Source organism: Centroberyx gerrardi, chromosome 3, assembly GCF_048128805.1.
Source record: "Centroberyx gerrardi isolate f3 chromosome 3, fCenGer3.hap1.cur.20231027, whole genome shotgun sequence".
NCBI lineage: Eukaryota > Metazoa > Chordata > Actinopteri > Beryciformes > Berycidae > Centroberyx > Centroberyx gerrardi.
The window spans coordinates 18,729,918-18,750,837 of NC_135999.1; the positions used below are offsets into that span (position 1 = coordinate 18,729,918).

Below are 20,920 nucleotides of genomic sequence, written 5' to 3' on the forward strand. Positions count from 1 at the left end.
CACACACATGCACAGATACACACGTATAGACACACACACCGCTGCTAACAGGTCCAATCAAACTACTCGAGTCGACAGACAGGCAGGCAGTGATGGGACATGACTATCTCCTGAGGCGCTGTAATGATTCAATTAAGCTCTAATTAAGCTCTCCAGCAGCTGCAGCAAGTACACAAGTACCACATCATTCGTAATCCTATCATACAGCAGCAGCGTGCCCCTTGAGCACATATAGGAGAGAAGATATGAGGAGGCAAATGACAAAGTTTGTTATCAAACTTGTGCTTTAGATGCTCTTGAGTTTTACCACACACTGTTACACGGGGCAAACTTTAAAAAATTGTGAGAGGAAAGCTGTCAATGTCATATTGCCGTTGGATGCATCGTATAATGTTTAAAGGATCAATTGAAACCAGAGTGTGAACCTGCTGACTTGACAGCTCGCATTCCATGATGCAAATGTAGTGTGTGTGTGTGTGTGTGTGTGACACAGGGAAAGAGTGGATGAAGTTACCTGTAAGGCAAAACAGTGAAATCAAATAGAGAGTAAATCTATATTCCGCTCTTAGCGAAGTGTATTTAGCCTCTTATTTGTTTTGCTGCAGAAAATCCATATACAAGTGGTTATTGTGCTGATGGGGGAGAGTTGATTTGAGGCTTGGAATTTGATTGTAGTAAACAAAGTCAAAAATGCCACATACAGAAAAATGCTGAGGGGAAGCAGAAAAGCAATGTACTAGCAACTACTGATATTACAAATTTCAGAAACCATGAGCTCACTGTTTGTGACTTACAATAATGTTTTGTAAACTACATTTGTGAATTTCAGGTGACTTACTGAAAAATACAATGCAGTGCCAGTGTGCACAGCATTGTCCCGGATTTTTTATTTACAGTAGGTTCTCTTAATTTCCAGTACAGAACTGGCAACCAGTCATACAGTAGGATACATGCCAGTACTGGACTGGCATCAAATCAGTGCTGGCAAAAACAATCATGCAGTATACTGTAGTTTCTAATTACAGTAATGGTCTTGTATTTTTTTTTTTTTTTACAGTAATCAAGCATTTGTGCTGCCAATATTTTACTGTGTCCATGTCAAAAAACAGTAGGAAGAGAAGAGCTTCCAAAGACACAAAAATAATCAAAGTAGAAGGATTGGAAGCATCTGACATGTGCAACATCAACGATTTATTAAAGCTTCAGAAGCGCATCAGTGAACAAACAGTGCATAATGAGCAGGTGAACATATATTGGCCAGTAAACATGCAGATTCTGCATGTTTACTAGCCAATATATGTTATATATATGTTTGTTTACTGATGCGTTTCTGAAGCTTTAATAAATTGTTGATGTTGCACATGTAAGATGCTTCAAATCCTAGTTTGAGTATTTTACTGTGTATTTTCTCTAGACCTGGAAGAATTGTAGCAACAGGTCAGTTATTCTCTGCTTGTAATCAGTCCTGCCTTCCATTTGCACACAGCTACTGTCGGCAACAACCAAAAGCCTACTGCAGACTCCTTTCACAATGTCAATGAGTTGCTTCAATCAATAAGTCATTCAGTGTGAGCGACTGGAATTGTTAGTTTGGTTTGTCTGGACAGACTTGGACAGAGGAAGGAAATCAATTATTCCTTTGTTGGGGAAGCTTCAGAGTTGTAAAGTTGGAACCAGCAGATGTCATGGTAAATCAGGAAGCGGTTGGGTTTCAATAGAATAGAATAGAATAGAATAGAATAGAATAGAATAGAATAGATTTATTTCGAACATGTTAAAAATATATATATATATAAATGTATACATACATATATATATATATATACACACACACATACACATACTTATATATATATATATATATATATACATATATATACACACATACATATATATACATACACACATATACATACACATACGTAAGAAAACGAAACAAGAATAACCAATAAAATTAATAGTAAACATATACGACTAATTCTCAATAAACAACATAAATAAATAAATGTTACATGTCCGAAATGGAGTAGGAAGAAGTAAAATACTTATTTGGTCCTACCCCTTTGCTAAACTTAATCAATGAACTTCTTATAGTCCAACTATCCACCCCAGTGTCCATCATACACAACTTAAATAATTACTTCTATGTTCATCCTCTTTATACATAATCAACTTGTAGGTGCCCATCCGGCATGTCCCAACACCCACAGAGAGAAAACAATAGGAAAAAAACCCCCCCAAACAAAACAAAAAAAAAAAAAAAAAAACAATAACAACATCATCATCAGCGAGCGTCACATTCTTGAGACAAACAAGGCCCCTTCCTCATCCCTGTACCTCGCGAAAATAGCTTTTTTGTACATCTTCTTAAACTGTTTGATATTCTTACTCTGCTTGAGTTCTACATCAAGACCATTCCACAAAGTCACCCCACAAATTGTAATACACATACTCTTAAGATTGGTATGAACACAACGTTTTTTCAAATTCAGTTTTCCTCTTAAGTTATAACCCCCCTCTCTGTCTAAGAACATTTTTTGTATGTTGCCAGGAAGTAAATTATTTCTTGCTTTGTACATTATTTGCGCAGTCTTAAATTCCACCAGATCCATGAATTTCAAAGCATGTGTCTTTAAAAACAGCATGTTAGTGTGTTCACGATATCCTACATTGTTTACTATCCTTATGGCTCTTTTTTGTAGTATACATAATGAGTGTAAGGTGCTTTTGTAGGTGTTACCCCACACCTCCATGCAGTAATTCAGATACGGTAATACAAGTGAACAACACAGAGTGTACAACGCTTTATGATCCAGAATGTGTCTTGTTTTTCCCAGAACTGCAACACTCCTTGCCAACTTTGCTCGCACATATTTTATATGAGGTTTCCAGCAGATTTTGTGGTCTAATATCACACCCAGAAATTTATTTTCATATACTCTTTCTATATTAACATTATTTATCAGCACTTGTACGTATGTGTTTATTTTACGATTTCCAAAAAGCATAAGTTTGGTTTTGTTCAAATTTAATGATAACTTATTTGTGTCAAACCACCGTTTTAATTTACTCATTTCTGTCGTAACCACCTCCAAAGGCTGCTGCAAATTCTCCCCAGAACAAAAAATATTGGTATCATCCACAAATAAAACACATTTCAGTATCTTTGATACCCTGCATATGTCATTTATGTACAAAATAAACAATTTCGGGCCTAATACTGACCCCTGTGGGACTCCACAAGTAATATCCATACATGTTGATTTGTAGTCACCCATCTGTACAAATTGTTGCCTGTTTACTATATAGCTTTTCAACCAATTCAGCACAACCCCTCTGATACCATACCTTTCTATTTTATTGAGTAATATATCATGATCAATGGTATCAAATGCTTTTTTTAAATCTATAAATACTCCCACTGCGTACTTCTTTTTGTCTATACAACTAGTTATTTATTCTATTAACTCAATTAATGTTGTTGATGTTGATCTGTTTGTTCTGAATCCATATTGACTGTCATTCAACAATTTATTCTTCTCAATAAAACTGTCTAACCTTTCAATGAAGAGTTTTTCCAATACCTAATACCTTAGAGAACTGGGAAAGTAAGGACACAGGCCTGTAATTAGTAAAATGATGTCTATCCCCAGCTTTATATAATGAGATAATGAAGCAGCCTGGGAGCATTTTGTGTTTTCTGAAGTTGTTAGCATGCTACCCCTGAGGTAAAGGTGAATTCACAGAGTAACCTGGAAACAAACAGCCTGCACAGCACCTTGAGCCTGCTAAGACATGGAAATCAAATTGTTACATCCCAAGTGCAGGATGAGTCTGCAGGTGTTCAGACTTACTGAACACAATTGTTCAATAAGAGGTTTAGCCTTGCTTGCTCTTGCCTGGTCATCAGTGTTTGTGACCCTGAATTCAGTATAGGCTGGTCACTCCACTGTACTTCAGCACAATCATCTACTAAGACTAATCCTATATATGTATTGGTTTTCTGGATGATGATACCCAGGATCTCTGCAGTAAAATCTGTCCATTTCCAGCACTATTTATGAGTAACAGGGGAGCAGGTTATCCCATAACACTCTCTGTTAATGAATATGTCAACATCCATTTCATCTCCAAATGCATAGTGGATGCTGGTCAACTCATACAACACCCACACTTTGATTATTTTCCTTCAACACGTTTCTTAAAAGAACCAAGTATGTCAAACTTGTTCAAACATTTTCAGATCCTGTTTTATGTCTCAGAGTTTCTCATAAATCACTAACTAGACTGCCTGAAATTCATGAAGTGATAATACACCCAGAGACATTATTGCTAACCAATTGCACATCATTTGAATGGCAGTTGCCCAAAGTTATAAAAAATAAAAAAATGATAAATGTTCAAGTAGAACAGGTAATAGCTCCCTTCCCAGAAGCACTAAATGGAATCGTAAACTAAGCAAATAGTCCAAGGAGAACAATCACCGCAGGGGAACTGTTAATGATTGGAGGCAAGCAGTGTACCCTCCACCTCCTCTTGAGGTAAAACCTTATTCTGCAGTCTGTACTGTTCCTGAGGCTGACGTACTCCAGGAGTGGGGAAAGGTGTTCCTCCTGCTTGAATATAGGCAGAGGGCAATTTGAGAGGGGAAGAGAGGGGATGTATACCCCCAAAAAGTTAGTCTGATGAGTAGAGAAGCAGGCCAGAAGGTTGTCCATTTTATTCCCAAAACCAAATAAACTGGGACACAAGTGAGTGTGTATTGCTTCCAGGTGTGAATCAATCATGCTTGAATATATGTAATCCTTCCTCCCCCTGCAGCTAGGCCTACTCCTGAAGATCATTACCTTAAATAACTTATTGGTCAACAAACAGTATCATAATACAGATCAATTCTCCTTATCAGCTCTAGCTGTTCTAGCAAACTAAAAACCCACGGGCTGTCAGTGGTGGGTTTTTGGGGCCTGAGTGGTCAAACAGGTCTGGAAAAGCACACACACTCAACACATGCAAACATACAAACTCACGTCAGAGAAGTGCAGAGTTTCTACAGATGAGCCATGGGCAGAGAGGGTGGAGGAGGGCACGCTGACCCCAGCCCGCCTGCTCCACGCTCACTGTCGGGGCAGAAAGGTCTGTGCACTGCCTGGGGTTTAACACGCTGCCTGTTGAGTACGGAGCTCTGCTGGTTCTCTGTCAGTAAACTTTTAAGTAACCCACAGTGACTCTGTAGCAGCAGGCCAACTCTCTGCCCCTGCTGACCCTATTGTTTTTTTGTTTATTTTCTTCCTCTTTTCTCCATGCTCTCTCTCTGACTCTATCCCATCAATTCCTGATAGTTTTTCTAATCTATGCTTGCATTTTTTTTTATTTCTTGGCTCCAATCCTTCTTCCTTTCTCATTTGTGTCCTTTTCTCTCTCTGCCCCATTTCGCATCCTCTGTCTTGTTTGTGAGATTAAAATCTCGATGACTATCATAGCAGCCCCCGGTTGAAAGATAAAACTTCTTGTCAAATTTTCTCTCTTGTTTACAGGTATATGTACATGTTCTCTTTTTCTCACTCTAAATCTCTCTCTGTCTTTCATTTGTGAAAGTTAATCAACTTTCATGCCGTTAACATTTCCCTCCTTCATAGACACTGTCTCTAAACTAACCTGGAAAGCAGTTTTGTTCCACAATCTAGGTGATCTGGCATATGGGTCTGGTTCCTATTCCACCACCAAAGAAGAAGAGTTGGATTCAAAGATGTGTACAACATACAAATCAGACAAAAAAAAGAGCAATAAGACATGATTGTCGCCGCTGTGAAATCCACCCAGTATGTCGGTAGCTACATCAAATAAGTCACAAAGTACACTTTGGGTCATACAGTATAACTCTTTGGTGGGAATGGAAATGATTTTGGAATAGAGACAGATGATTTCTCCATGTCTTCCCCTGGTCGCTGTGGGAAGAGAGGAGAGCAGCCCCCTATCTCATCTGGAGACTCTGCCTATAGCTGCCTGGGTCTGCTGACCACTGCTGATGGAGGCAAGATGTCTGTACATCTGTACACCCAAATGTGCATACCCAAATACACACACACACACACACACACACACACACACACACACACACACACACACACAGGAAACACTCTTTCTTGTCTCTCTCTCCTCAACTCCCTCCATTCATTTTCCATTCTGTTGCTCTTGATCTGATCTTGAAATTGATCGTGTCTTCAATCTCCCTCCCACACTGCATCTGTGTGTGCGCATGTGTGTGCACGTGTGCATGCAAGGGTGTGCGTGTGCATGTTTGTGTGTGTGCGTACGTGTGTGTGTGTGTGTGTGTGTGTGTGTGTAATGTCCCAGTGAAAAGTCATTAAGATTGTTAATGTGATAAGCTCAGTATCCTAATTAGAGAGGTTAAGGCACTCTTTATCTTCAAGCATATGCAGTCTGCATGGAGATTTGTGGCAAAGGGAGGATATGTGCTGAAGGAATGTTTTTTTTTATTATGTACTGATAGGTCAAGTTTGTGGATCTATTTATCTTTTTCTCTGTCTGTCTTCCTCCCTGTCTACAGTGAGAACAGAGAAAGAGGAAGAGAGGGAGAGAGAGAGAATGAGAGAAAGAGATGTTCATTGTGAAACATGCCATATTCTTTGTATGAATAATAATTCTACATATTATAAATATATAGTTCATTTGTATAGAACCTCTGTAAAACAAAGTTTGCAAAAGAAACTGAAAAAAATGTTACACAAGCAAAAAACCAGACAATGGCAAAAACAAAGATATACCCGTAATGGTGGGTGTGAGATACAAATCCTGGTCAGAATAAAAGGTGGCAGAGGGGGGTTTAAGGTTATACCAACAAATCAAAATCTAGATTTAGAAAAGACCAGAAGGCTCAGAAGGCCCCAGGAATCTAAGGTTGCACTCAGGCTCATAAGGGGTCAGAGGTCAGAGCTATTCTTGTTTTAAAAGTGACCGCAAAAGGTTTGAACGGCAAGCTATATTTGTTGTCTTTACTTTCTAGTTTTTGGTCTGTCCGGGTTTTAGCCTGCTTTTACTCTTCTGTAAAGAACTTTGTAACGTTTTGATAAGTGTTATATAAATAAAGATTATTATTATTATTATTATTATTATTATTATTATTATTATTATTATTATTATTATTATTATTATTATTAAAAGTGATCAGCAACATTGTAAAGCCAATTCTGAAACTAACTGGTAACCAGTGAAGTGATGCCACATTCCACTTGAACCCAGTTTGTTGTCATTGTCAATGCTACAGCTCCATCTAGTGGCAAACTTCCTCATGGACTGAGTCACTCACTCGCGCACAGACTTTTACATACAACCCACCCACTGACTCAATCCTCGCAAGTCCCATGCATCATCATCATCATCATCATCATCATCATCATCAAAATAATCCAAAAACGATTAGATTCGATTAAATTAGATGAAACTGTAACTTCCATGGGGAAATTGGGTCAGTTAAGCAGCAGAGATTTGGATAGGCTATAGCAGACCAACTGACTGAGAGTATTGAACAGGATGTTGCGGTAACCCCACTGAAACTCAGGTGCCCCACCTTTACCCACCTTTTTAGGCTGATAAATCTTTAGTAGGCTACATAGTCTAATTTCATTGTAAGAAGTATCAAACTGATGCAATAGCCTATATATGAGAATGGGGTTTTAAAGGGGAACAATTTTGTTAGTTGTGATCCCTAATGGCTATCACCGACTGGAGGTCATGTTACCCATCTTATTGGCCACTATATCAGTAGAATTGAAGATTATACAAGAATAAAGGGGCATATTGAGGATAGCACAACAACTATTCTATTGCCGAGAAGTATGACATGTTCAGCAGCAATAACCATATTATTATACTGGGTCAGTTGTTACATGATTCTGTTATGATAGTATCTACTGTTGTATTCGGACAGCAGGTGGGGACAGGGGGCAGCCAGGGCGGGACCAGTCATTGATGACTGCTGGACTCGCTCTTGTTTTGAGGTAAGCGCCTCGGCATTGACGTCAGCGCTGGATTACTCTTTGATTAGACCTTGAAGTCACCCTCTCCTGCTTTTTCCGCGGGTGGTCAGAAGTGGGTCGGCTTGGCATTAGCGGATGGAAACTAGGATTTGGAAGTCGTTAACATCCCGAGTGCTGCAGCAGTAAACACCGGAGAGCAGAGCATCCCGTCCTGAGCAGAAAACAAGTGAGTCCCTGTGGATCCCGAGAAGCTCCTGTGAACAAGCAGGCTTTGTGTTTGGTCTGACTGAATGTCTGCTGGTACAGTCGTGGAGAGGTTTAGTCAGGACGTTAGTCAGACTCTTATGTGCCTACAGTGCGCGTTTTATCCACTGTGAGCTAGTTTAGCGTAGGATTTTCTTCAAACTCCGGAGGGTAAGCAACGTATTCTCATCACTGCTTTCTGCCTGTTTTTTTTCTTCTGTTAATTATGCTTTTTACACCTAGATTTAGTTGTCCGTATTGTTATTCTGCTTACTGTTTTCAACTGGGAGTGTCATAGTTTCCACTTTTGACGTAGCCTACTTTTTCTTTGAATGATGGTGGTTGAATTAACTAATAACGTGACGTTAATGAGAAATTACATTGCATGTGAGTAAAGTGTTTCTATAGGCTATTCCACATAATAAAAAAATAGTTTGTCATCTTTAAATATAGGCCTATGTGGACAATTCTTGGCTTCACTTTAACAGTTTATTTTCTACACCCGTCACTTATGTAGGCCATGCACTGTCAAATTAGGCATAGCCTATGTCAAAGAATGCAAAATGGGTTGTAAACAAAATTAATGTGGTTTCTCCTTCATCGCCTTTTCCACAGTGTCACTGTCCAATGAAAACCTTGTATCTCCAAAATGTGAACTTTTCAGGAACTAAAAACAAAACACTGTCTTGACCATCATGCATTTTTAGTTTATCAAGGGGTTTTTAAAGGGTTTTTGAAAGGGTTTCATAGAGGAGCATATAATCCTTCAACTGAAGTTAAAACATGAAAATCACCAAGATTGGAGTTACACGTTTTCACATGACACCAGAAATATGTTTGTGTCAGTATGTGTGTGTGTGTGTGTGTGTGTGTGTGTGTGTGTGTGTGTTTGTGTTGTCTGCCTATGCAGTTAAGATCCAAGAATACCTAGATAAGACTTTGTCTGGCAGTAAGGTAACTATGGTAATTAGGTTACTTGGCTGCAGCAGTGGAAGTGTGTGTCCTGTCTGAAGGCTTATGTTTGCTTTTTGTTGTGATCTCTTTACAGGTGTATCTTTAGTTTGGCCTCTCTTCAGTCATCCTTTCCTTTCTGCCCACCCTCGTTCCTTTCCCTGAGTATTATCCTTCATCCTATCCTATCCTCCGTCTTCTCATCCACCTCTGGAAGACCCAACCCCTCACCCCACCTCCAGCCTTCCAACATGGCAGAAGCCCCAGCACCCTCCTCCGCTGAGGACGGTCTGTCCATGCTGTGGAAGCTCTCAGATCGACGCAGCAGGAAGTCGGGCTGTTCCAACATCTTCACAGGGGTGAACCTGCACCAGCTGCACAGGCTGTTCAGAGCGGCGGGGGAGGGCGACGCCGAGCATCGGGCGAAGCTGGTGTGGCGAGGGATGGACGGCGAGATTGAAGGAGCGGAGGAGGAGAGGGAAGAGGAAAGGGAGGAGATAGAGGAGGCAGCGGGACTGGCCCAGGCCTTGGTGGGGCTCCGAGTGCGAGCGAGGAATAAAGTAGGGATCAGGGCGGAGGGACACAGAGAGCACAAGTGGTTCAGAGCCTCCGGATACCTCAGGTAAGAAAGAGTGCCAAGTGGAAGGAGGGCATGAAGAGGAAAGAGAGGGTGTGAAGAGTGGAAGTGGAAGGGAAAAGGAGTGATACATTCTCTTGCTCCCTCAATCAGTGTAGGGACAGAAAGAGGAAGAATTAGTATTTACATCAATGTTATATGTTGAATTATCAAAAATACTATCATCTCTTGTTCTTGATATTCAATTGAACTGCTAAAGGTCTAAGTCAGCCTGGCTCGAGTCTAGACTCTCTCTGCAAAATTGTAATACAGTCTTACAAACTATGATGTGCCTTCTGGGTAACAAACTCAGCATGACCTCACAAGACCCTCTCCTCTTTTCTCTGTCCTCATGCCCTTAACACACACACACACACACACACACACACACTTTATCTTGCTTTGCTTTCCACATTCCTCTCTGAGGCAAAATTAGATTTGTGCTCTCTTATGAAGCAGTGACTAATGGAGACACAAGTGGCACAAAATGGTGATGTGATACTACAGGGCTGTGTGATTTAAACAAAACGGCATATTGCAATGATTTTTGTCTAACAACCCTTTTCAACATCTGCTCTATTTGAATATAAAACAGGATTTTCTTTGAAGTGCAGCTTGATTTGGAGGCCATTTGCAGGCATGCTGCACAGCACCACAATAACTTATTTAAGAGGCTGACTGAAAACCTTTCCCTTGGAGAAAAAGTGGGGTTTTTTCAGTTAATTGTGCAGCCTTAGAGTAGTAGCATCCCTTTCTATGAATTATTACATATATGTGCTAATCTAATATAATGGGCCCTAGAAGATAGAGGAGCAGACAAAGAGGCACTTGTGACCTCTTCCTGATCTCTACACAACACAGTTTGGGATTACACTTTGGATTGCGTGTTTGTGTGATGTTTATTAGGTCACATACTGTCACATACAGTCAGATGCAATACTAAGCTAATTCATACCGTTTGTACACAATAGCAATGTTGGAAAGAAAGCTTATTATTTGGTCCAATCAATCACACACACCCTCAAGTCTTTTCTGCTCATGGTCTAATGTGTAAACGTCTGTATGTTTCAGGATTGAGGAGCCATTATCTGGCTACAGTGTTGAGGATGAGGAGGCCGACCCGGAGCCCAGTTCAGGAGAGTTTCCTCTGGCGGCTGAGGAAGGAACCCCAGAGAATCAAAAACCCTCCAAAAACTCCTCATGGAGGCTGGGTGTGGCAAGGCAGGAGGGGGCCAGGGATTCAGAACGCTACCTTCACCGGGTCCTCCACTAAAAACTGACTGGACTTTGGAAGAAGATACATTGGTGGAAGATGGAATAAAACTGAAGTCATCAAATACAGAATTAATTTGTACAGAATTAATTCTGCATGAGGAGACAAATTATTCCAAATCCAACTGTTTGTAACTGTAAATCTGCAAGTCTCCTGTGATGTATTAAGCACCTTCTTGTATTAAAGACATGCACTGACCCCAGCACAGTGAAATTCTCACCACTGAACGTTGGTAAACCTGCTCAAGGATTACTCTACCAACTATTACAGGAAAACTGAATGTGTATATCCTATCTGTTCCAACGCAGGCATGTTGGAGAAGCTATAGGTCATACTCAACAAAATTAAACCCGCTGCATTTGCAACAAAAATGGGTTGATTGATGTACACAATGGGCACAGCGCATTAATTAACTGATTTATTATCTGTATAGTTGGTGTGGGGATTGCCAGAGAGCTCATGATACATTATCATGATGACTGTTGCAAGCTATGATAATGCTGCATTTCTCAATGTTTCAGGAACACTAGCACTGTAATTCTATAGTGTTATTTATCATAATTTACTATACTTTTTCCTTGACTGGAGTATAACACTGAAATAACATCTCTTAAGGAAATGAAATGACAAAGTGATTTTTATGAGTAAAACACCATGAATCACTTTCCATTTGAGAACATGATTTGATAGACCAACAGTGTTTTATCACTAAAAGACTTGAAACACATCCAACAGGTGTAACAGGATACAGTGCTGGAAGTCAGACTTAACTTTTCTCTTCATATTTGTATAGTGTGACTGTGTCTGAATGTGTAGTCTACTCATTCACATTTTTAGGAAAAGACGCAAGATGATCAGTGGTATTAATGGAATACATTTTAATTATAATCTGTCATTAAATATTACATACAAATTATACAGTGCATTGTCACAATACATTTCATGTCAGTTCGGTACAGCAGGAAGCTACTTTGTTGTCGTTTTTAGGTTCACCCCACGAGCCAGAAAGTTAACAGAAATCAACATATGGACTGTTCCCGGGACAAACAGGAGGGGCCTGAGGACTGAGAACCACCAACCCCCCTCTTGTCTCTTTGCAGATGGGATCATTTCACCCATGCTCAGTCTTAGCAGAAGCTACCCAGCCACTGAGAAAATAGCAACTTCTAGAATTATGTGTGTCTTCTCCGACAACAATTGAAGTAGTCAAATGAAGAAGGAAAATTAGACTACCCATTCATACTTTTCTCAGCAAAAAGTATGTTTCCTCTTCCAAAAGTCCCCAAATAACTGAGACCAATGCACATGGCTTAAGTTCTCTGTGTAAAGACAGACATACCACTGAGTGCCCAGTTCCTAATTCTTCAAGAATCAGCCAAAATGTACACTTCTCTTCTTTGATTAAAAAAAATAAAATGCTGATATCAACTTGTGTCACCGATGCTTTCACCATGCTTTTAACTCTGTGTGGGAAGGAGTACGCAGGTGCATATTAAAAGGCAGAAGGGTATGAAGGAAAAGAAAAACATGGAATGCAACACCTCCCACCCAAACAGAAGTGCGAGAGGCTTTCGACTGGTGTGTGTGTGTGTGTGTGTGTGTGTGTGTGTGTGTGTGTGTGTGTGGGTGTGTGTGTGTGTGTGTGTGTGTGAATATATGCGCACGCAAGAGTTCAAAAGAAATGTCTGACATTTCGCTGAAATCTGTCAAGGCTCTTTCTCGCAGGAAGGTACATAAATCTTCATCTATTCCATTTAGTCATTAGTCTTCATTGACATCCACACAAGGCACAGAGGCAAACAGGGAGAGGTATCCATAGTGAAATTCCTCTCCTTTTGGCCTCATCTTTCCGCCCCTCGCTCGCTCTCGGTGTCCAGAAGAAGGAGAGGAGGGGAGGGTGATGATTATTTCCGTTTGGTCACCCACGCTAAAACCTGCACACTCAAGACACCGTCCTCGCTTCCAGCCACACACGGACACATTCACTCCTTTTCCACACTCTGTCTTCCTGCTGTTCCTCCTCCTCCTCCTCCTCCTCCTCCTCCTCTACCACCAGGTGAAAAAGGGTCTTCTGCTCTGGAAGCTCTGTGTGTAGGACTCGCTGTTGGCTCTCTGAGGGGCCCGGGCCGTTTCCACGATCACCGGGGGCATCTGGACCAGCTGGAGGGGCGTTTTACCGTCCTTCAGCGCCTGGCACAGGTTCAGGATCTGAGGGGGGAAAGGGAGGAGGAGAGGCTGCGATCAGAATGGTTATGGTAGATTCATGACACTTTGACGCAAAGACATTCATCTGAGGAAGACGGTGGTTCAATGAGCAAGACGTATTTTTCTTCATGAGTGGACTTTGTGTGTAGTCTACAAGGTGTGTGAATTGGCCAGTAATATTTTTCCCAGTCACCAGAAATATAGTTCAAGAGTAGAATAGATTAAATTTTGTTATGTGCCAAAAAGAAGTGGTAGTGGCTCTTTTTCCCCAGACAAACCATTGCTTTCTGGTGTACGACTCGTCTGTTTGTACATCATCTAAATGCACTTACAATATTAGCTCTAGGTGGTTTGGAAGATGTGTTTAGAATACAGAAGACTCACCTGCCCCCTCATTACGGCTACTTGTTTGTGAAACTGTCCTCTGTCAAAACCCGGGTCTTTCTGTAACACATAACACACATAATATGCACAGAAAGGGTTAAGTATAAAGATTACAAACACAGCATTGAGAGAACTAATGCTTTTTCTTAAACCTTAACACTCCACTTCCATGCCTCAATCATGCCTCAATCATGCCTCCACTTCCTGAGGAGGCTGAGGAAGATCAAGCTGCAACCTCAGATCCTGACTAACGTTTATAGCTGCACAGTGGAGAGCATACTGACCAGCTGTGTTACAGTCTGGCATGGCAGCTCCACTGTGGCTGACCGCAAGGCTCTCCAGCGGGTGGTGAAAACAGCCCAGCGTATCACTGGGACTGCATTGCCACCCATACAGGACATCTTTGACAAGAGATGTCTGAGGAGAGCCCGTTGCATCACCAGGGACCCATCACACCCCAGTCATCACCTGTTTGACCCCCTGCCATCTGGTAGGAGATACCGGACCATACAGTCACGGACCAGCAGACTGAAGAACAGCTTTTTCCCAAGAGCTGTAAAGCTAGTGACCCCCACCCCCACACACCCCACACACTGATTACTAAGCCTGACTATGGACACGGGATTGTGCAATAATGGGAATTTTTTTAAATGGCACTGTGCAATATTTCTCATGATGACTATGTAATATTACCCATGACTTAATGCTGCCAGTGATGACTTGCACTTTTTATACATGATTTTAATGATCTTAGTTGAAAATGATCTTAATTCTTTTCTATTCTTACTCTTATTTACTTATTTTGTTTTTGTATCTTATGTCTAAAAACTGTCTTGAAAGTGTGTCTCTTACTGTGTCAGTGTCTACATTATGTTTTTATGTTTTATGTTGCACCAGAGAGACTGGCGAACAAGACTTTTTGTTATACTGGACTGGTATAATGACAATAAAATTGAATTGAATTGAATTGAATTGAATTCCTCCTTTGACAATCCATCCATCTGATCCCTCTCTCCATCTTGCATTTTTCCCTTGTTTCCATTTCTACAGTCTTTTCTCAGCGCGATTCTCACATTCTCTTCACTTACATCATTCCTCTCCATTCTCCCTCATTAACCCGACTCACTCCATACCTTGAACAGTTCGTAGAGATCCTCCTCAAGGTCTTTGATGAAGTTTGGGTCAGAGAGCTTGGGCAAGACAAGCTCTCTGATTTCCTGGGAGAATGGAACCTTGGCCTGGGAAAGCCACGCCCAGTAGAACGGGTCTGGTGATTGGCCAAAGGAAAAATGGCTTATCAATCATATACTTCAACTGGTCAAAGTGAAAGTGCAAGGTGATTACATGCTAAAATGCATGTGACATGAATCAATACATTCTAGTGTTAAGAGTAGAAATGTTATGAATACAGTGAGGGATAACTTTTCTAATTCAACAAGTATAGGCATGCTAGTATTTGGCCTTGTAATATCCTTACTTTGACTCTTTTACTCAGGTAGATTAACTATTTCATATAGCATATAAAAGATATTGCAAATTCTTTGGGTGTAAGGTTTCAGGAAATAGCAACTAGAGTATATTCAAGTCTGTTTGCTAAATTCCTGCACAGAGCGTGTGTGTGTGTGTGTGTGTGTGTGTGTGTGTGTGTGTGTGTGTGTGTGTAGGTATGTGTGTGTGTGTGTGTGTAGGTATTTAGAAATTTCTTAGAAAGAGAAAGTCTGGTGAGCCAACAGCCTCTACCAGTGGGTAAGCTCAGGTCTGAATTATTGGGCTGCAGTTTGTATGTCACTAAATGTGAACAACCAAATATTTATCCAGACTTGGTATTTTTCCATTTCTTAATTTCATGAAATGCTTAAAGATATGAAGACCTACCTTGATTTTATATTGCCTAATGGAAAATAGAATGGTTATATTTTACTTTAATGTTTTGGTTCCTGCCTGGTTCAATTCTGCTTTACTGTCCAAGTTCCATACTGCTTGTTATAAAACAACCAGAATAGAAGAAAATTCACTTAGTAGCATAATCATACTGCTAATCAACAAAAGCTCAAAATTGCATTCAATCAAAATTATTAAGATATTGATTTATGCCTTTGATTGACATTTTTTTTTTGTATATTTTGTCAACCACCTGTTAATTATATTTCTATAACAGTCTAAACATTTTCAAGCCACTTCAGCATTTAAAAATTATTTGGGGCCAATTGGAGGCCCCAAATAACGGGGGTCTGCGTTCATGGCATAGAGGATCCATTGACTGTGTTCACTGGTCCGCACAAGTAGCACCAAAGTCCTTCTCTGAGCCAGAAAAACCCTGAACACCTTGTAACGCAACAAGAGCAGTCCCATGGGCTTTGGTATCTTTCACCAGCTTAGCATACAGATTGCAATTTGAATGGAGTTGCTTGTGTGGAAGTTGACCAAGCTATAAATATAATGGCAGTCTGTGGAAATAGCACTAACCCAACAGGTATGACAGTGGACTTTATATCAGAGGCATGCTTGGCATACCGACTGACATGAAGTTGGAGTTTCTAGCATTGAATTTGGGACAGATAGACGCAGGTAAGGCACAGTTCAGGACAATAGGCTGAATGCAAGTTTCAGTGTAATGTATGTAGGGGGAGATATGGGAAGAAAAGGAAGAATAAAAATAAAGCAGATATAAAATAAATGACAGGAATAACAGTGATGTGCTATAGCAGCTTTCAGCGGACCCACTGATGACAGGTTTATATCCTCAAGGCCAAGCAGTGATTGGTTAAAAGGAAGTCAGAGTACAGAAGGTGCTTACAGGCTCTCCAGGAGTCAGGGTGTTTGAGGGGGAAGGCAAGGCCGTTGTCTATGGCTGCCAGCTTGATGATAGGATCCTTCACCACCACCCAGTCTGTGTCCTTCACAAAAAGAGCGGGGGGTGTAAGTATGGACAGGATGTTTTAGATATTGATAAAAGGATATATAATATAAACAGAGAAAGAGAGAAAGAGAGAGAGAGAGAGAGAAAGATAGGATCAGTATTTTTGCATGTCGAGATTCTGACTGTGTGTGTCTGTCTGTCTGTCTGTGTGTGTGTGTGTGTGTGTGTGTGTCCTCACCCTATTCCCAACAGGGTCCATGGGACAGTCATACTTTAACAGCCAGTTATCATTTCCTCTGTCTGGAAGAAGAAACAATAAATTCAAATGAACCCAGTTATGAGTTTATGACCTGTGATAAACACAGCAACGTTTTTCAGCAATGTTGCCAGGCAAAAATTGACGAGGCACTTTAAGACTGTCGCATCAAGTTTACAACAACTTCTTACTGACTAAACACATTTTAAGAAATGAGTTGCCCAAAATGATGGTCAGCGCATCACAGAGTAACAACATGCCTGTGTTCCTGATGATGTAATCAAGGACGACCAGCCGCTCAAACTGCAGCTGGAGCTGCCGGTTGGTATTCTCAGGCAGCGGCTCCGCTTCAAACCTCCGCAGCCAGAAATCTGCATCCTTGTATCCATCGACAAAGAGCTGGAAAGAACCAACCTGGTGGAGAGGAAACAGATCTTCAGCATACTGGATTTTTCTTTTCTTTTCTACAGTGTGATGCCAACTGACATTGTCCGGAATATGCTGAACTAGTTTAAAGGACAAATCGACCATAAAACACTTTAACACTGTTAAACAGCTACTGGCGATGTACAATGTGTTTGAAAGCAGAAACAATTTCAACTAAAAGTCAGGTTTTGGTGTCAGTCCCTCAGAATCAAAGAGCGAGGGCTTCTTTCTAGACTCAACATTTTGCACTGATGTTCAGCAATCATACAGGGAGAAAGTCAGTAGAAGAGGCAGAGAGACCAATTTCTCCACTAACATTTGCCTCAATAGACCAGAATGCAATGCAGCCACTGGACATGTTGCGTTTTGAGTAAGCGGCACAATTCTCACCTTTTCTCAACTGGAAAAACTCTTGCTCTTACTACGCTATCACTATAACTCTCTCCACCTGTATGTATAACCCACAGCTGAATGCAACAAGTTCAGACCAGTTCTCTGGGGTTTGTCGAAAGGCATTCTGGGAAAAGCAGGAAATCACTCATTTAAATCAATGCAGACGAGGCAGGTTGAGGGAAAGTGGGTACACCGAAAACACTTCACAGAAAAACCCCTGGAACGCATTGAACATCACAATTAATAATATCCAACAGTGGAAGAGTATCCGAGGGGGGGGTTTTCCTTTAACAATCCTTGGATAAATCCTCCCTTTTACACTTCCTGAGGCTGATTTTTTTCCTGTATAATAATACAACTACAACTCAACACATTACCTTGGGTGGCAGTCCAATCCTATGGAAACGCTGTCCCACTTTAGGCACCTTCTCCAGGGCGAGCCTCTTTCCCCGGGACTTAACTCTGTCTATGGCACTGTAGTTGAATGTTTCACTAGCCAAGTACACCACCTAGAGGGGGGAGGGAGACATTTACTGACTGGCACATTGCTTTCTCAAGTAAAGCTGAAAAGAAGAAGCTGTGCGTGTGTGTGTTTGTGTGCATTGTTCCTCCCCACCTTGGTCCTGGGAACGATGTTGAGCTCTAGCTTCTGGTCCACCAGGCTGGCCCCGGCCTCCGACAGGTAACCCTGGTTAAGGACCAGGCAGTCACGGCCAAAACAGCAGGGGCAACACAGCTTCTGGAGCCACTTGGTCCACTTGGGGTTCAGCTGGCCGTAGGGCTCCTCATTCTTAGGTTTGAACACACCGATGATCTTCTGTGGGAGGGAGGCAGAGCGGGGGAACGGGAGAATGAAAGGCAGAGGAGGTGCAGCAGGAGAGAGGGAAGGAGAGACGGGGAGAGAGGGAGTAGAGAGACGGAGAGATTCAGAATGTGAAGATACGGAGAGTTAAGGAAGAGGTGAGAAATGAATGATAACAAGGTTTGGTTGTGTGTGAGATAATTAACCGTTTAAATCCAAGGAGAACATTTTCCTTTGCAGATAGACCGACTGATTCACTGCACCAAAATCTAGATCTTAACCTCACTTAGGCCTGCATGCCAAATTTTCTGTTTTAAAAAGTGGCTATACGTCACTACAATACCTTCTTGGATCACATGTTGCATTACGCTAGTATGACACATACACACACTCATACACACACCGATTACAACACGAAACTTGGTCATAGAAGAGAATTATATCCTCGGAGAGAGCTAGCACATGACTACTAAAGCACACTGGTGACTCTAACTAAAGAAACTGGAGAGGGGGGGTGAGAGGAACAGGTCACTGGGATAAAAGCCTCACACACTCAAACAGCCTATTCATTTCTGTAACACTTAGTGACTGGGGCATTTTCAATACCACATGCGTGCAGCTATATTGTCTTCAATGGGTCGTAGGCTGAAAACACAACTTACTGAACACAGAGAAAGAACTGGTGCACAATTTCACATCAGAAGTGAAATTTATTGGGATCCAGCCACAGAGTTTTGCACTTTCAAAATCCACAGGCACACTTCCTTTTTCAACAGGGATTGAATACAACCCAACATGTAGATGTGGACATAATGGAAAGACAGTGTGTGTCAGTTGCTCAAGAGTTATATAGGCGTGCATCAGTACAGCAGACCAAAGTTTACTGTCAGTAATCTGACTCTGACTGATTAGAAAGAGTCAGGAGACACTGTGGCGAGTGCTAAATATCAAGAAATAGCCTATTGTGATAGAGCTATGTGTTTGTTTTTTCCAAGATGTCCCCTTCTCTTCTTGTGTAACCTTGTTTTCTGTGTATTTTGTTTGTCTTGATGCACTTTGTAAACTTTGCAAAGGGCTGCACCAATAACGTTATTATTGTACCAAATCAAACACATCTGTTCAGCAATTCCAAACTTGATTAGTAACGTTGGCAAGCCTTTCTTTGTGTTTAGCCCAAAATGCAATCTGGGAAGACAACTAAAACTAGGCCTAACTAAAAGAAAACAAGCTGAAATAAGGGGTGACATCAGGTTATCTGTGTGAGAGTGTGTGTTGTTGACATCATCACTGCTAGTCATAAAGGGTCCTGGATAAACTACCTGCCCTAGTGAAAGGATGATACATCTTAAATGAACATCTGGCAGCACAGACGCAGTCAGATTGGTTGTAAGGGTGAAAGACATAAAACAGACAGCAACTGGATAGCAAAGTAAACGGTAACTAGACAAAGTGGTATATTTGTTATTCTAAGCAGAGAAAAATAAGTTCGTGTTGTGTTGATATCTTACAGCCTATTTGCCAAGTCATCACAGGCTAGTTAAATTAAGGAGGCCTTTCCTAGAAGCGAGTAACCGCACACTTTAGTAAACATAAGGACTTCACTGCAACATCACTTCACATTTCAGACACATCAAGAGGATCATCAACATGACAACATACAGTTTAACGGTCGTTTCACGGAGACGTAGCAGCTCTTACCCCCTGTGAATCTTTGACAAAATAGCTTCCACTGGATCCCTGGTATATCCTCTCCGGGTAGATCCCTTCCTCTATGGCTCGCTCGGCCTTTCGGATGATTTCTCTGAACTCGGGATCCTCCGGGAACTCGTTCCGGTGCGGCTCCCGCGGTGATCCGCCGCGGTCCCGGTCCAGCAGCGGCTGTCTCTCCCGGCTGCGCCCCGGACTGCCGGCCGGGATGCGGACGACAGAGCCCGGCGTGCCTCCAAAGGCGCCCCGGGGACTGGTGGGCTCTGTGGGACAGTAGCTGAAATCAGTGGAGTCACGGAGGGGAGAGACAAGCGGACTCGTCTCGTCCATGATCTGACCTGAGGGGGGGGCGAGGAGTTAAAATGCGAAGAGAAAAGAAGACGAAATGGAAGAGGGAAAGAAAGTGGGACGGGTATTTTGTTGGATAGTACCGTCGCTAGCTAACAAGGAAGGTTCTCAAAAACAAAAAAATCAGATGACTGTCAGCTTCCGGGAAGAGGCGGGACTAGTCTGAGCGTTTTGGTCTTTGGCCAATCAGCGTCCAAATATTACTGTCAACAACCTCATCTCACGCGCTGATTGGACACAGTCATTCTGCCCACGAGAGACATGTGACAAAGAATCATACAATTTGAAGACACAGAAATTAACCCAATTACTCCTTATAAAAGAGCCTTTGTTAACATTATAGTGTTATTAAGGGACGGAGGAGAGAAAAGTTTTACAAGCCCCTTTCAAACTGACAAATTCATTCTGTAAGCCTAACAGGCCATGAAATGACATAGACTCATAAACTATACAGCAAAA

The 20,920-nt window shown here is 41.5% G+C and overlaps 2 protein-coding genes across 3 annotated transcripts; one reads left to right on the forward strand and one right to left on the reverse strand.

Annotated features, from left to right (window-relative positions):
- Window positions 1-9,442: 9,442 nt before the first annotated feature.
- avpi1 (arginine vasopressin induced 1) lies at window positions 9,443-11,080 on the forward strand. Its single transcript, XM_071927707.1, has 2 exons — window positions 9,443-9,813; window positions 10,879-11,080. Exons 1-2 carry the CDS (start codon window positions 9,443-9,445, stop codon window positions 11,078-11,080), a joined length of 573 nt encoding a protein of 190 aa, XP_071783808.1.
- An 858-nt stretch (window positions 11,081-11,938) lies between these two features.
- On the reverse strand, window positions 11,939-20,457 carry pi4k2a (phosphatidylinositol 4-kinase type 2 alpha). 2 transcript variants are annotated; one of them, XM_071927713.2, is made up of 9 exons: window positions 20,105-20,457; window positions 18,221-18,421; window positions 17,982-18,113; window positions 17,046-17,199; window positions 16,768-16,829; window positions 16,467-16,566; window positions 14,803-14,936; window positions 13,670-13,729; window positions 11,939-13,288 (listed from the first exon to the last, which is right to left on the reverse strand). In XM_071927713.2, the coding sequence occupies exons 1-9, from the start codon at window positions 20,441-20,443 to the stop codon at window positions 13,127-13,129; spliced, it is 1,344 nt and encodes a 447-aa protein (XP_071783814.1). In that variant the 5' UTR covers window positions 20,444-20,457; the 3' UTR covers window positions 11,939-13,126. The 2 variants fall into 2 exon arrangements, with proteins under 2 accessions (XP_071783814.1, XP_071783813.1); XM_071927712.2 differs by having other exon boundaries at window positions 16,768-16,825; window positions 17,042-17,199.
- Between the last annotated feature and the right edge of the window lie 463 nt (window positions 20,458-20,920).

Coding starts and splice junctions, on each gene's coding strand:
- avpi1 (XM_071927707.1), top strand. CDS start 9,443: ATGGCAGAAGCCCCAGCACCCTCCTCCGCTGAGGACGGTCTGTCCATG. Junction 9,814..10,878: donor AGAGCCTCCGGATACCTCAG/GTAAGAAAGAGT, acceptor TGTATGTTTCAG/GATTGAGGAGCCATTATCTG.
- pi4k2a (XM_071927713.2), bottom strand. CDS start 20,443: ATGGACGAGACGAGTCCGCTTGTCTCTCCCCTCCGTGACTCCACTGAT. Junction 18,422..20,104: donor TTGTCAAAGATTCACAGGGG/GTAAGAGCTGCT, acceptor TCCCTCCCACAG/AAGATCATCGGTGTGTTCAA. Junction 16,567..16,767: donor TGGACCCTGTTGGGAATAGG/GTGAGGACACAC, acceptor CTTTTTGTGAAG/GACACAGACTGGGTGGTGGT.